Source organism: Aspergillus campestris, assembly GCF_002847485.1.
Source record: "Aspergillus campestris IBT 28561 chromosome Unknown P168scaffold_6, whole genome shotgun sequence".
Lineage (NCBI taxonomy): Eukaryota > Fungi > Ascomycota > Eurotiomycetes > Eurotiales > Aspergillaceae > Aspergillus > Aspergillus campestris.
Window position 1 is genome coordinate 857,311 of NW_020194341.1, and position 13,336 is coordinate 870,646.

The 13,336-nt window shown below is 51.7% G+C and overlaps 4 protein-coding genes across 4 annotated transcripts; 2 read left to right on the forward strand and 2 right to left on the reverse strand.

Moving 5' to 3' along the window:
* Positions 1-661: 661 nt before the first annotated feature.
* Positions 662-2,392, forward strand: P168DRAFT_236680 (DNA-binding domain-containing protein; the record flags this gene model as incomplete). The annotated part of the gene is made up of 3 exons (XM_024833534.1): positions 662-1,091; positions 1,157-1,178; positions 1,240-2,392. 3 exons carry the CDS (start codon positions 662-664, stop codon positions 2,390-2,392), a joined length of 1,605 nt encoding a protein of 534 aa, XP_024692854.1.
* A 2,652-nt stretch (positions 2,393-5,044) lies between these two features.
* P168DRAFT_253206 (PXA domain-containing protein) lies at positions 5,045-8,978 on the reverse strand (the record flags this gene model as incomplete). The annotated part of the gene is made up of 4 exons (XM_024834367.1): positions 8,407-8,978; positions 7,521-8,325; positions 5,625-5,807; positions 5,045-5,576 (listed from the first exon to the last, which is right to left on the reverse strand). Coding segments are annotated over exons 1-4 (2,043 nt in total), but the record flags the coding sequence as incomplete, so codon positions are not given.
* A 248-nt stretch (positions 8,979-9,226) lies between these two features.
* Positions 9,227-10,822, forward strand: P168DRAFT_290352 (uridine-cytidine N-ribohydrolase). The gene is made up of 5 exons (XM_024837189.1): positions 9,227-9,363; positions 9,412-9,419; positions 9,511-9,715; positions 9,778-10,094; positions 10,160-10,822. The coding sequence occupies exons 1-5, from the start codon at positions 9,315-9,317 to the stop codon at positions 10,700-10,702; spliced, it is 1,122 nt and encodes a 373-aa protein (XP_024692856.1). The 5' UTR covers positions 9,227-9,314; the 3' UTR covers positions 10,703-10,822.
* Positions 10,797-12,193, reverse strand: P168DRAFT_343704 (enolase C-terminal domain-like protein). The gene is made up of 2 exons (XM_024841834.1): positions 11,936-12,193; positions 10,797-11,865 (listed from the first exon to the last, which is right to left on the reverse strand). Exons 1-2 carry the CDS (start codon positions 12,109-12,111, stop codon positions 10,890-10,892), a joined length of 1,152 nt encoding a protein of 383 aa, XP_024692857.1. The 5' UTR covers positions 12,112-12,193; the 3' UTR covers positions 10,797-10,889.
* Positions 12,194-13,336: the final 1,143 nt, after the last annotated feature.

Below are 13,336 nucleotides of genomic sequence, written 5' to 3' on the forward strand. Positions count from 1 at the left end.
TGTCACGGCGACTCTCACTCCCCATTCTGACTGACTTCTCTCCCTGTACAAAACGGCAAGGGCCTGCAGGATTTTTAGTCTGGTATGCATACGGGGCCTTAACTTACTTCATTACTTACCACTTATTACTACCGACGGACTGACTTCTTTTGACTCTCGTCTTCCTCGATCCTACTCCTCGTTCTTCTCTCGCCTCCAGCTTCCGTTCCTCCCTCTGGATAGCTCGAGTTTAGATTTACAGGTGTGGAAAGTCTGTCACCCTCACGGGACTATATCTCTCTTCATCGCATTGCATAGTATTCTTTACTTCTGTCTGTTTGCGGTGTTTGGTTTGCTTGCTATACTCGCTTCCACTGCTTCATAATCGCATATCGACTCGACTCCATTCGGCACCACCTCCAATGTCGAATATGCATCGTCGTTTTTCCACCTGTCTTTAGATTGTTCATGCCCATCTCAACATCATTTGCTTGCTTTTTCCTCCATTGACCTTGGAGACCGTTTCCCGGCCTGAGACGCAGACCTGGTTGGAATCCATACCGGTGCTGCACTGTTGCACTGCACCCAGAGACTGACCGACCTGCCTGGTTCACACCTGCATTTTTCGACTGCCGGACTCTTCCCCCCGTCTCTGCCCCTGTCTCTGAATCCCCTCTTCGAGATGGACACGGAGAGCTCTCATTCCCAGGACAATGACTTTGCACAATCACCCTGGGTTGACATGGGAGGGTTTCACCCGGCTCAGCAGTCACCACCACTCGACGACTACCATGGATTCCCGTACGGTGTGATCCCCTTGGACTCGGCATATGGGGTGACAATACCGCCCCCTTATGCTTCTCTTCCGTTAACGTTGCCATCGAATACGTGGCCGAGTATGCTCACCAACCATCAATCGCACTTCCCGGAGGGGGGTTTGCCGCCAGTTCCCATTCCGCCTTCGTCGGTCTCCCCCGTCACCCCAATCCCGCCCCCGCGCAAGTCCTCCACGAGCAGCTCCACCCCGCGGAGAACGCTCACGGATGAGGACCGTCGGCGAATGTGTCTCTATCACGAGGAGAACAAGACTGCTAAACAGACAGATATTGGAGGTAAGACCCGTCCCCTGCCGTGTCACCTCTCTCCTCTTTTAGATCAGCGTACTAACGGATTGCAGCATTATTCGGGGTGGAAAGAAGGTACAGTTCATGCATCTCCACTAGGCCAGGATCAGCCACGTCTAACCGATATCCTTGACAGTACCGTTTCAAAGGTCCTGCGCCAGAAGGAGAAGTATCTTAACCCCGATGATGGAAGCCGTTCCCCCATCAAACGGACCAAAGGGAGAGTGCCGGATATTGAAAAAGCCCTCTCCAACTGGGTGCGCAATTACCAGCGCCAAGGTTACCCCTTGAGCGATGAGATGATCCGAGAAAAGGCCATCTTCTTTGCAAATACGTGCGGGAGCCCTGATGGAAAGGAGAAGGTGCTGAGCACCGCCTGGTTGGAGAAATTCAAACACAGGAACGGCCTGTTAGGCGCGAAGTCCCGCAAGGGCTCCTTTGCTAGGAGCGACTCCGGGAGTCCCACTCGCTTGAGCATCAACTCGGCTTTGGCGTCTGCGGTGCAATCGCCCAGCGTGCTCTCCCCCACGTCGCCCACGGGCTTTGCCACGCCGTCACCCTTGTCGCCAACCCACAGCCAGTTCAATATCAAAACCGACGAGACGCACGACTTTGGGCCCGACTTGCACCAGGCCCTATCCAGAAGCCCCCCCTCGCTTGATACCACATCTACCTTCTCTGCTGCGGTCGCGAGCCCTACGTCCACATTGGTGTCGGATAGTCCATTTACTCCCACGAGTCAGTCTCGTAATTCGTCGACAGACAGTCATTCTAACCGACCCAGGAGCCAGACACTTCCAATCAACTCGATTGACCCGAGTCTGATGTCGGCGGGCGACTCAACGGAGCAGGTGTCCCCCAAGACAGCGCTGGAGTCGCCTCTCTCTGCCAACGAGGCGTTCCCCGAACAGGTCCACAATCCCCGTTTTACCCCGACTCTAGATACCTCCGCGAACACCATCAAGCGCAATCGGAGCAACCCCGAAATCAAAACCAAGACCATCTACCCGCCTCTATTCTCCAAGTCGACGACGGTCTCGCCCATCAGCTCCCCTGGATCCCCGACCCAGGACGAAGCCCGCAAGGCGCTCGAGCTGGTGATGAGCTACTTTGAGCAGCAGCCCACCGGACTAGGCGCCCAGGAATATGTGACCATTGGCAAACTGATGGAGAGACTGGAGCTTGCAAAGGCGCAGCATATCACGCTTCCTGGCGGGTTGACTCGTATCGAGGAACATGAGGACGGGCCTCACCTCCACAAGAAGCGAAGCATTCACTCTCTCGGCTGACCGACATCAAGTTTGAGATACTTTTCGGCTTGTTTTTCGGTTATACTGTTTCAATCTACTAACTATCCATCCCATTTCATGCAACTTTATTATCCTCTTCTTTTCGTTTTATGTTCTTTTCCTCTTTTCCTCTTTTCCTCTTCTTTCTTTTCCTTTCCGCTATTTTACGTCTCGGTGGCCTTTTGTTTTACTAGCATTGTACGTCATGTTGGATGAATTTCTGTGCTAAACGCCCGGCAATTGCTGGGCCGTGGAGGATCAAAAGAAAAGACCCGATAATACATACACAATAGGGAAGAGGGCGACCTCGAATACACGGTTCATATACGACACAGGCGCTGGTCCTATTTACAGGATGATGGCATGGATCACAACCAAGGTTGATTTCGGAGTCTTGATTTTATTTTCTCTTCATTTGATATTTTCTTACTTTTTTGGTTGTTATCATATTATATTTTTTTTTCGTGTCGGTGAAACAGGGCAGGACCAAGGCATTGGTCCAGGTAACTTAACATGAGCATGGATATCAGGTTCCTTTTCTTTTTCCTCTTCGCTTTTTCATACTTTGAATTTTTCTCACCGCATTTCTGTGTCATAATTGATCAGTTTTATTATCATTATTATTATTCCTTTTCCTTCCTTTCAAATACTCCCTTCGTGGTAATGAGAATGAATGTATCCCAGGCAAACCCATGCTTGTACTGCTTACCCGTAACCTGGACCTGCATGCATGCAATTATCTGATTTGTTCGGACGGGGTCGATTTGCTGTCCTTTTTTGTTCCTGTGCGCCCTTTCTCACCCCTGCGTTTTATTTTCAACCCCGCTGCGTGCCTGCGTGTGTGTATGTACTGTATGCGTGTCCGGTTTGCCCCTTATTTGGTAGGGTTTCTTTTCTTGGGGGAAACTTCCGTCTTACATTACTTGGTGCGACATTGTTATGAGTCATTGGAACTGTTATATTCGTATATACTACATTTAGATCATATCATAGTTTATAAGTAGTAAGTTATAAATGTCCAATAAAAGCAAACCCGACAGAAAGGATACAGAATAAAGAATAAAGGAACAAAGAAAGAAAGAAAGAAAGAAAGAAAAAGAGTAAAACTCTGTCCAATACTCACTTAGTAAATGCTATTATACCCCCGTGGACTGTAGTACAAGCCGCAGCAGTCCCCGAAGTAAGAAGCAAACCTATTACTTACTACATGCCTACTATTATTGAACCTGTTGATTGAATAGGTCTAATCAGAGATAGTTGGATAGGTATTTCCGAGCCTTGGGAAACACGAGTGTCAGCGTACTACCTACTTACTTACCTACCTACCTACCTACTACCTACCTACTACTCAGCCATCCAGCTACATTACACATGTAGGACTAGCGCCAGGGTGTACATACTACTGCATACATCGTACATATCCTAGGTGAATAGGTAGGTACGTAGGAGTAGGAGTAAATAGGTCGTGGTAGGCGGGTAGTTCTCGGGAAATTACCCGCCTACCTATCTATCAATCATCCTATCTACCCACGTAGGTAGGAAGCAGGTACAGCCCACTGCATCATTGGTGTAAAATGGTTCCGTGCTGGTCAAGTGATGGGGGGTTTATGTGCGTTGGGTGGGATGGACTTCACTAGTTTTCCTCTTTTCCTACCTTGGTTGGTTGGTACCTTCCTGCTTGCATATGTAGGTGTGGAGGTATGTATGGAGGTGTCTGATTTCGGTGGCACGAGCTGACTACTTTTGGAATACGCGTGGGTTTCTTTTGTTTGGTTTTATTATCTGTCTGTCTGCCTATCTATCTGTCTATCTATCTAGTTTTCTATTTTTCTATTTCACTATATGTGAAGCAGGATAAGTAAGTAGATTATCTCCAAACACATATACACTTACACTTTACACTTTACCTCCTCCATAGTATGCAGTATTATGTACTGCGTACAACCCCTCAACAAACCACAGACACAGCAGGAAGGGAGGACATAGACCGTAGACCGTACATCACAGGAAGGATCGAAGTATGCCTTAACCATGCCTGATGGACTCGTCTTGGGCTGACTCGTCACTTTGGTTTATGCCTGCATTCCTTTATTTCTCCTATTTTAGTGCTTGAGGGGTCGATATGTAGGTCTTAGGTTGGTACGGAGTACTCTGTAGTACATAGGTATATCCCTCCTATACTCCGTATGAAGGCGTACTGGGTAGTTGTGTGGTATGTCCATATAATGCGATTGTTACGATTGTATCCACTCATAAGGGTGCATACTACGGAGTACTCCGTACACAGGTAGGTAAAAAGGTAGAAGGTATCTATCACTCTAATCATTTCTGTAATATCTACTAGTTCTCTCCACTAATAAGAAAGATTGACTCGTCGATTTGGTTGTCTCGCTAGGTCTAGCTAGGTATATAACTAGCTTGTCTATTATTTGCCACTCACTTTTACTACCTGCTACCCTAATTGGGTCTTATGGTATACTAACTAGCTACCTAGCTTTACTTATTCAGTACGGTTGGGTATAAGTAGGGTACGATTCATGATCGTCATTATCTATGTATAATTGTATATGCCTGATAATACTACCGCAGTAGCTCACAACTCGCTTGTAAAGACAGTCGAGTACGGTGGTGTTAAATCCCACTCGTGGCGGTCAGGGGTACACCCCTGTGCTCCATTAATTCGGTGACACTGTATTCCGATAGCTCGGGTAGAAGCCTGGACAGCACGGTCTCGATGATCGCGTACACGAGGTGCCGGTTGCAGTAGTCGTCGGCAAAGAGATCCAGAATATCGGTCTCAATCGCTGTCAGCAGACGCGCCTCCTCGTCGTCCTGCGAGGTCGGTGTCAGATCTGGCGGTGATGGCGGGGATGGAGCCCGCGCTGGGGGTGGCGGTTGTTGTGCTTCCTTGGAGGCGGCCCAAGACTCTTGGCGTTCCCCAGGGGCCGCTCCAGGCGAGCCAGGCGGAGAAGGCGAGGTTGACAGGCCCAAAAACCGTCGCGCGACTGGCCGAGGTACGAACGAGAGGATGCGGGCCGCGCACGATCGCTTTATGGAAGCGATTTCGGCCACGGACAGGCGACTGTCGGTGGGCGGCGATACGGAGGACGGGGGCGCAGGCGCTGACGCGGTAGCAACGCTACTGCTGGCGGTACTTGCGCCAGTGGAATCACTACGAGGGGCGCTGGCGCCCCATTCGATAGGAGATGTCGATGGTTGCACGGACACAGACACAGACACGGGCAGAGACGGCGGGTGTGGTGCCGGCTGCGGCCCAACACTTACGCCCTTAGCGGTCGCGGCCGCGGCGGTCGGATGCGAATTCGAGGGAAACAGGGCTGCCCGCGATGCGAGGAGCAGATTGGGCAATAAAGTGGGGGTCAAAATATAGTCTTGAATGGTCTCGTGAAGGAACCTAGTGGAGTCAAAAATTAAAAAGTTAGTAAAAAGGCGACCCTCTAGCAGGGGTGAACCTGGCGCTTTTCCACAAAGGGGAATCCAGCGAAAATGATCATTAGCGGTCAGATTGCGCAACGAAGGACGGAGAAACCCCCGATGAGGTTCAGTCATTGGTGAGCATGAGTAGGAATCCACCCCAGCAGACAATTTGTCAAAAGTATAAAATGAAAAAAAATAAAAATGAAAAGAAAAAAAAAAGAACGAGGATGGGTCAAAAAGGCCTCATCTCGTGAGTGGAGACCCAATGGCACAGGATCTGCTCGGTGTTAAGGAGCTTGGGCCATCGATTGGTGCGATTGCTGAGGCCCCAATATTAGAGATGACGACAGACCAACCCTCTTGTCTATCATTCGAGCGAATGAAAATAATCATCTGTTGGAGGGGCCAAACTGAGGATTTCTTTTCCCCCAGTTGCTGCAGCCTCGTCGTAACCCCAGAACGAAAAAAAGCCACCATGATCTCGGTTCAAGCGTGAACTTGCCGTGCTTGGTGAGCATTTGCCGCAGGCTGGATTGAAGGTAACCATGAATCAGGAGACCCAAGGGGTAAAGGCGAATGGGCTTCTCATGGTGGCTCTACCCAAGTTAAGCCCGGTCGCCGATAGGAATGTAAACCGTCCTTCAGGTAGAGTCTGGATGATCGTCGCAGAATTATTTCACGTTAAACCGGCCAAGCCCAAGACGCAGCCACTGGTCGTTGCAGGGGTCTGGACGAAGTTCCCTCAAGCCTTGTTTTTATTTTTTTTTTTTTGTTCTTCCCTTCTTTCCTTTTTGGTTTTTGAGGTGGGCCCTTTCTTTCCTCTCTCTTTGTTTCCTTTTCTGGCTCGGCCAAGTCAAATCCGGCTGATGCGCAAAAAAAGAAAAAGAAAGGTAAAAAGACTGGAATCGCACGGGACGGAAAGGGCCGGGCCAGCCCATTCTGGCTAAAACATCTATGAGGTAATCTCATCGTGAAGTGAAGAGATAGATGTGATAGATTGACGGCGGATCAGGGCACGTTCAGGCTCGAGCTCGGAATGGCCGATGTTGGCTGCAGCCAACAGAGAGACGGTCGGTCGATCTGGCTATCAATTCTTGTGCTCATGCTTGCTCGCTCGCAACGTCCCTGGCAGTACCGTCCCAAAAAGGGAAGAGGCAGGGGAGGGCAATAGGAGTGAGGAGAGAGATGATCCTGGTGACCAGGATTATCCGGAGCCAGGAAGAAACCATAATCAAAAGTAATCAATGCTCCGTCGGTCAGAACGATACCAACACGGTAATATAACCGTACGCGCCGGTCACAGACCGTAATGGACCATACGGTCGTGCATAGGCGAATCAGGGGAGAGGAGGACGATGCGCTGTGCATCCACCCTCAGATCAAGTGATCGATGCAGCATGCGAGCAATGCACATCCGCGACATCGATGTCCCGCCGGATATGCAGCCATCTTCCACGGGCTTCCTCCGCATGCTCGGCAATGATAGTAACAGAAATAATAAAAAGAAAGAAAAAAAAAAGAAAAAGAAAAAGCGCCCTTGCCAATACCAGCGTAGATCATGGTTCGGAGATCGAACTCCTACCCTAGAGTTGCTCCGTCCCGTTTGACAAACCGCCATGCGCAATCTGAATGGTGCTCGAGGAAGAGGGGAAAATGGGTGGGTGGGAACTCAAATAAAGATGCGACTCACCTATCAAGGACGCTATCCGTGTCACCGAGTCTGCCTGGACCCGCCACAATCAGGTATTGGAAAAGCGCCAACATCCCGCTCAACCAGGGCATCCGCCGAGGTATATCCACCAGCTGCGAGAGCATGCTCGATGCTCGGTAGTAGAGAACGGGGCGCTTGCCCTCGGGGTTATTGTACGGGGTGGGGGTCTTGTTGGTTTGACTGGTTGAAGCGGTGGAAGTCGATGGTGAGGTCACCGGACCCGTAAATGCAACGCGGAACAGACCTACGACGATGAAACGCAGGGTCACAACGGCCAAGTAACCCAACTGAAGTAAATTCCAAATCCAGTCGGGGATCCTCAACTGGATCTTGGGCGGCGAACGGGCCCTCACGAATTCTTCCCTGGGCGAAAGGAGGCCGAACTTCTGTAACTGGCCCTTCCCCGTCGTTGCAGTATCATCCTCACGGTTGTCACGTTGTCTCACCACATCGATGATCTTCGTGACACTGCCCCAAAGGAACCAGCCTTTGGTCATTCTCCCGCTCACTTCGTTGCCCAGAATCAGGTCCGCCAGGATGTCGCCAACCAGTGTGCGCAGGCACGCATTCTCCAAATCCTCCGTTGGAAGGAGAACAGCCAGCGCCCCCTGCGCCAGTAATTGCCGATATACCGCTTCATTTTCACGTTGCCGCGTAATTGTCTCCGCATCGGAAGGGTCCGGGATTGGCGAAAGGCTAGGATGTGGATTCAAAGTGTGGTAGATTTGGCGGACAGATGGAGAAAACCCCGACATGCTCGACTGCGCTCTTGCTAGTCTGTATGCTTTTGATTGATTGAAACCCAGTCAGTGACGGGAACGGTCATTTCGGCCATGTCCGAGGAGCACAGAGTTCATTATCTCACATGTAATATGGGTCTCTACCAAGTCTGGTATCTCATCCAGAAGCAACTGAGCGACATCTATCTCTCGCAGCCTCTGCTCCAGCGCGCGAGTACAGTGCGCCATCACCTGGATGACCTCCGCAGCAAAAGCCTGATCGGCCGTTATTTTGGAATACCAGGAGAAGACAAATTCCTTGACGATGATGGCAACGAGGGCATATAGTTGGCGGTCCACCTCATTTGAGCTTGTCAAAGGGGGCAAGAGCTCCTCGAGAGGTGGTGGAGTGGAAGCTCCGCCATAGCTGGTCGACTGGGGACAAAGGACGCGACGAATGAGCGCCGCAGTCGCCTTGTCGCCCAGGGGATTGATCTGCTCATCCCTGCTCAAATTCCTGCGGTGTTGCGGTCGCTGGGATGTTTGGGATGAGGAAGACTGCAGAGTCGAGGCCGCTGGCCGCGCAGTGGATCTAGAGCTAGACGTCGTCGGCCCAGCTTTCAGTTGCGACAACGGGCGAAGGCCCGGGCGTGGAAGATCGGTGGACATTGCATCACACGAACTTTGTCTGTGTAAGAAGAGTAGAATACCATTTAAGAAAAACAACAGATAAAGAAACAGTCATTCCCGTAGGACATGCAGAAGTAGATGAAGTATGGTGAACGCGGATGACATCGTGGAAGTTTCCCCGGAGAGGAAGCTACGACAGCTGTCCCCATTAGGAAGGTAGGGCTTAGGGTTAGGCACCTGACGGGCCTTATCGCCTTATCGGACAGATAGGGAATTCCCCGCATGATAACAGGCCATCTCGACTTAATCATATGGTTGCATCGTGCTTGAGAACAACAAACAACTTCTTCTTTCTCCTCTTTTTGTGAGAACCGTTCAATTTAATTTGAAACCTTCAGACCGTCAATTTTCAAATACACCTAACATGGCTTTTGCAACGGACCGCGTTCCTCTCTGGTTGGACTGTGACCCTGGTTAGTCGACCCCTCCTCCCATCGAGTCATTATTAACATTATTGCCAGGCCACGATGTAAGTAGACCAAAAGTGGTCTTACTACATACATTAGAACATGACTCATTAGACTGAAGTAGCTAATACACGATCTGCTTCACTCACGTAGGACGCCTTTGCTATTCTCATCGCTGCCCATCACCCGTCCTTGAACCTACTAGGCATCACCACGATCCACGGCAATGCGTCTCTCGCAAACACAACCGTCAACGCCACCAGAATCCTGGAAGCCATTGGTCGACCCGAGATTCCAGTCTATCCAGGCAGCAGCAAGCCGTTCTGCAGACCTGCAGTTCACGCCGCGAATATCCACGGTAAGACGCCTGCCCAGCCCAGTCCCCATCATTGCACTCTAACACGGCGCGTCAACAACCAGGCGACTCGGGTATCGATGGCACAGATCTCCTCCCCAAGCCGTCTCGCGCCCCCATCACCGACAAGAACCCAATCCTCGCCATGCGCGATGCCCTGCTGGCCCAGCCAAAGGGCACCCCGTGGGTCATCGCCACCGGCGCCCTAACCAACGTAGCCCTCCTCTTTGCGACATTCCCCGAAGTCGCAGAACACATCCAAGGCCTCAGCATCATGGGCGGCGGCGTCGGCGAGGGCTTCACCGACGCTCCAATCTGCCGCCTCGTCGGCGAAGAAAGCAGAATCGGAAACGTAACGCCCCTAGCCGAATTCAACATCTACGTACGTCACCTACCAAAACCCCTCTTCCCCAATCCAATCCAAACCAACCTAACCCAACCCAACAGTGCGACCCCGAATCTTCCCAAGCAATCCTGGGCAATCCCATCCTAGCCCCCAAAACCACCCTCATCAGCCTCGACCTAACCCACCAAGTCCTCGCCTCCCCCACCGTGCAAGCCCGCATCCTCCGCGGCGGAGACGACCCCTCCATCCCCCCGACGACCCTCCGCCAAATGCTCTTCGAACTCCTCACCTTCTTCTCCTCGACCTACGAAACAGAGTTCGGCATCACAGCCGGACCGCCCCTGCACGACCCGCTCGCCGTTGCCGTCATCCTGTCAACGCTGAACCCGACGTTCGCCAAGAAGCATCCAGCTCAGACGTTGAGATTTGACGACCGCGACGGCGAGCGCTTTGCTGTCCATGTCGTTACGGACGGGCTTCATGGTTCTGATGTTGCCTTGGTGGGTGAGTTGGGCCGCTCCCGCGTCAAATCTGATCCGGTTGGCGTGGCGATCCCCCGTGGGGTGGACCTTGAAGCGTTCTGGGGCTTGGTGCTGGAGTGCATCAAGCGTGCGGATGAGTGCAATGCTGCGCGTCTGAATTGAGCGGTTTGTCTTGGTTTGGATTGCTTAGATGGTCTTATAGTAGAGTATATCCAGATGTTATTCATGTTTCATGTCATTCATATAGTCCGTCTGAATACACTCCGCTATGCAACTAAAAAGGAAGCAACAAACAAACAGAATGACCCTACACTCAGTAAAGAACAACTTAAGACACTAAGGAAAGAAATCACCACTCCCTAATCCCCCCATCAGGACCAAAAAACTCCTTCGGCTCCCAGGGCTTAGTATCCAGCGCAACCCGCCGAACAGTCTCCTCATCAACTTCAATACCCAACCCCGGCGCCGTCAAGGCAGCCACAAATCCATCTTGAACAGCAAAGACGCCCGCATCCTTGACATAGCTATTGATATCGTACTCACCAGCCTCAGTATTATAGTGCATGCCAATGCTCATTTCCTGGATGACGAAATTAGGCGTAACGAGATCGACCTGCATGCAAGCAGCCAGAGCGATAGGTCCGAGCGGACAGTGCGGCGCGATAGCCACGTCGTACGTCTCAGCCATAGACGCGATGCGCCGCAGCTCGGAGATCCCGCCGCAGTGGCTGATATCCGGTTGAAGCACGTCGACGCTGCCGTCCTCGAGAAAGCGCTTGACGTCCCAGCGGCTGAAGAGGCGCTCGCCCAGCGCAATGGGGGTAGACACCTGGTCTGAGAGCTGCTTGATGCCTTCGGGGTGTTCCGACAGCAGGGGTTCCTCCAGGAAGAGTGGGCGGTGCGGTTCCAGCGCCTTGGCCAGCTGCTTGGCCATGGGCTTGTGCAGTCGGCCGTGGAAGTCCAGCGCGGCGTCTAGACCTAGCGCTTTGATGGTTTTCAGTCGTTCGACGCTCGAGTCCAGCGCGCTGGGCGAGTCGAGCCAGTTGATGTCTTCCGTTGCGTTCATCTTGACGGCTTTGAACCCCTGCGCGAGCCGTGCCTTGCCAGCGACTTCGACGTCTGAGGGTCGGTCGCCGCCGATCCAGGCATATACGGAGAGCTTGTGGCGGACTTTGCCGCCTAGGAGCTGGTGGATGGGGACGTTGAGTCGACGGCCTTTGAGATCCCAGAGAGCGATGTCGATGCCGGCGAGCGCGGACATGAAGATGGGGCCGCCGCGGTAGAAGTTGAGGCGCCAGACTGTTTGCCAGATATGTTCAATGTCGCTGTGAGATGTCTGGTTAGTTTTGGGCAGGGCTGGGTTGGGCCGAGTTGGAAGGACGGGTGAAGACGTACTCGGCTTCGTAGCCCACGAAGCGCTTGCACATTGCGTTTAGAGTCCCTTCCACGGCCTCCGTGTGGCCTTCGAGGGTACTTTCCCCCCAGCCGTAGTGGCCCTCCTCATCGACAATCTTGACAAAGAGCCAGCGGGGGAGGACGCGGAAGTATTCGATGGATTTTATTTTGGCCATGGCTGCGGGGAAACTGGGGATGTGGGGAATGCCGTTGGACAATCCGATATGTACGGAGGTTACGGAGGTTATTAGAGCGTGGCTGTTCCGGGAACAGTATCTTGAGGATATTCACGTACTGACAGATGGCCTGTGTTTCAGACGCGACAGGTCAGGACTCTTATAGGTAACGACGAGCGTGGGGTTCGTTCTTCGGAGTTGCTCCGTTCAGCCAAACCGAGTTGCCGATGGCGCATCCACTGTTTTTCAATGAGCCTCATTGTCTATCGTCAATGGACCACATCAACGTGAGTAGTGGAGGTAGGTATACTCAATATTTGGTCTCAATAAGTTGGATATAGGCATATTGCCACTAGCCAGGTGAGGAACCGGAGGCGGCATCTTCCCCGAAATTACTCGGGTTATAGTTTTATATGCGGGGAACTCGGCCACAAAAACGTCTTTCCATACGAAGTCCTATTCTATAGAGCTAGTTTCAAATAGAAGTGTGCATTTGTAGCGAGAATTAAGATGAGAGATCAGAAGATGGCGTGGCAGGTGGAGGTGGCACGCGGTCTATGCCTCAGGTTATTCAGGTTTGGCCATAGCAAAACTCCTTCTCCAGTTGCATCTCCAGGGCTGCTAATCAGCTACGTGATCGTAGAGTCATTCAATCCGACTGTAATCTCCTCGTGCGCTTCTCAGCTTGGCCTAGGTAAGTTGGGACCGCGATGTCGAGATCTCCGTGACGCGGGAGCAAGTAGAGGGGGTCCTGACCGGGTCGCTGTGGAAAAGCTTTGCAAGTATAGTGACAGTCTGATAAGACAGTCTGACTCAGGCTGTTATGCATCTACGAAAGTGACCTGGTAGGTGAGATATGAGTTCATTTCGGCAGGGAAGCGCTTAAAGGTGACGAAGTTATACGTATGCGGAACGTTGGCCTGGGCTTGGGGCGCATTGGAAGCCACTGGATGCGCGGTGAACATAATGGTGAAGCGTGAGGCCATTTTCAATCCATTGATTCTGGAACTTCGCATAAGTGCGTACCTCAGGGAAACATCGGAGGGTTTCTCAGTGTTCGAAGTGCCGCTTGCACTTTCTGTTTCGATTCTTATATAGTCTCCAACAGAAAATCTTTCAAAAAAAAAAACCAACGGTCGTAACTTGCAAACGACCAGGGAATGATGATGGAGATATCGGCCATATCAAGCCCTACCAACATGCCGTTCAGTATTTTGGTGCAATG